We start from the raw sequence: 1,477 nt of genomic DNA on the forward strand, positions 1-1,477 counted from the left end.
CCTTCTTCCCCTCCCTCCCCCTTTCCCTTCATTCTTTCATTTCCTCCCCTCTCTCCCATCTTTCTCCTTCCTTCCTTCCTTCCTTACCTCCCACTTCCTCTCATCCATCTTTTTCCTTCCTTCCTTCCTTCCTTCCTTCTTTCCTTCCTTCCCTCCTCCCCTTCTTTCCTTCCTTCTCTCCTCTTCCCTCCCTCTCATCTCCTTTCTTCCTTCGTTCCTTCCCTCCATCCTCTCCTTCCTCTCTTCATTCTTTTGTTCTTTCTATACACATGTCCCAGAATAATGTTGCAGGATCCAATGTGAGTCAACCAACAGGACCAAAAATTTCTTCTTCCAAGCTTTTGACCTCATACTTTAGCCCATTCTCAGGAAACTTCCCTCTCTCCAGAATATAATAAGAATTTCTTTTCTCTCTCTCTCTCTCTCTCTCTCTCCCTCCCTCCCTCTCCCTCCCTCTCTCTCTCTCTCTCTCTCTCTCTCTCTTTCTTTCTCTCTCTCTCTCTCTCTTTCTCTCCCCCTTTCTCCCTTTCTTTCTCCCTTTCTTTCTCTCTCTCTCTCTCCCCCTTTCTTTCTCTCTCTCTCTCCCTCCCTTTCTTTCTCTCTCTCTCTCTCCCCCCTTTCTCTCTCTCTCCCTTTCTCTCTCTCTCTCTCTCTCTCTCTCTTTCTCTCTCTTTCCCTTTCTCTCTCTCTCTCTTTCTCTCTCTCTCTCTCCCTTTCTCTCTCTCTCTCTCTTTCTCTTTCTCTTCCTCTTCCTCTTACTTACTTTCCAGCACTTTCTTGGAAAGTGGCTAGATCAGACTCCCTGTCTGTTGCAGTTGTGAGATGTTCATTGTAATATCATTTTTCTCGCTCTCCAAAGGGCTGATTCCTTAATCCAAATGAGTTGATTCCCAGTGAAATTCACACGGAGGCCCCATCAGTGCGGTTGGCAAAATCCTGGAGCTTTATGTCAATCTAGAAAGCCCATTTCCACAGATAGTGTCATATTCTCTTAAGTATTTCATTTGAACATCAGGCGGAGGCATTACTTAACTTGTCTCCTCTGCCCAAGCAATTAGTCATTTAATCCGGTATATTTGGGGGAAAGAAGAAGCTGAGCGTTTCTGTCTCTGCTCACAAAGGATCAGCTCAGACCCGTCTTTGGTGAACCAAGAAGACCTGGCAAAGTTATGGAACTACATTTGAACGAAGCAACTTCCTTTTCCTGTGGCAAGTTGTCACAAAATGCAATTCAGGGGCGAGAAAAGTAAGGTTTTACAACTAGGCAAGAAAAACCAAACGCACAGGTATAGTTTAGGACAGGGGTAGGCAACCTTGGCTCTTTTATGACTCGTGGACTTCAACTCCCAGAATTCCTCAGCCAGCATGGCTCAGCTTGGAAACCTCTCCCTTTCCCCTCAGCGTGGCTGGCTCAGGAGAATTCTGGGAGTTGAAGTCCACGAGTCATAAAAGAGCCAAGGTTGCCTACCCCTGGCCT

The 1,477-nt window shown here is 46.3% G+C and overlaps 1 protein-coding gene across 1 annotated transcript; it reads right to left on the reverse strand.

The window, feature by feature from the left end:
• Positions 1-183: 183 nt before the first annotated feature.
• LOC107295034 (putative uncharacterized protein DDB_G0271982) lies at positions 184-701 on the reverse strand (the record flags this gene model as incomplete). The annotated part of the gene is made up of 2 exons (XM_029285757.1): positions 184-255; positions 462-701. Coding segments are annotated over 2 exons (312 nt in total), but the record flags the coding sequence as incomplete, so codon positions are not given.
• Between the last annotated feature and the right edge of the window lie 776 nt (positions 702-1,477).

The sequence above is a fragment of the Protobothrops mucrosquamatus genome, unplaced genomic scaffold (assembly GCF_001527695.2).
Source record: "Protobothrops mucrosquamatus isolate PMUCROS unplaced genomic scaffold, P.Mucros_1.0 scaffold2203, whole genome shotgun sequence".
Lineage (NCBI taxonomy): Eukaryota > Metazoa > Chordata > Lepidosauria > Squamata > Viperidae > Protobothrops > Protobothrops mucrosquamatus.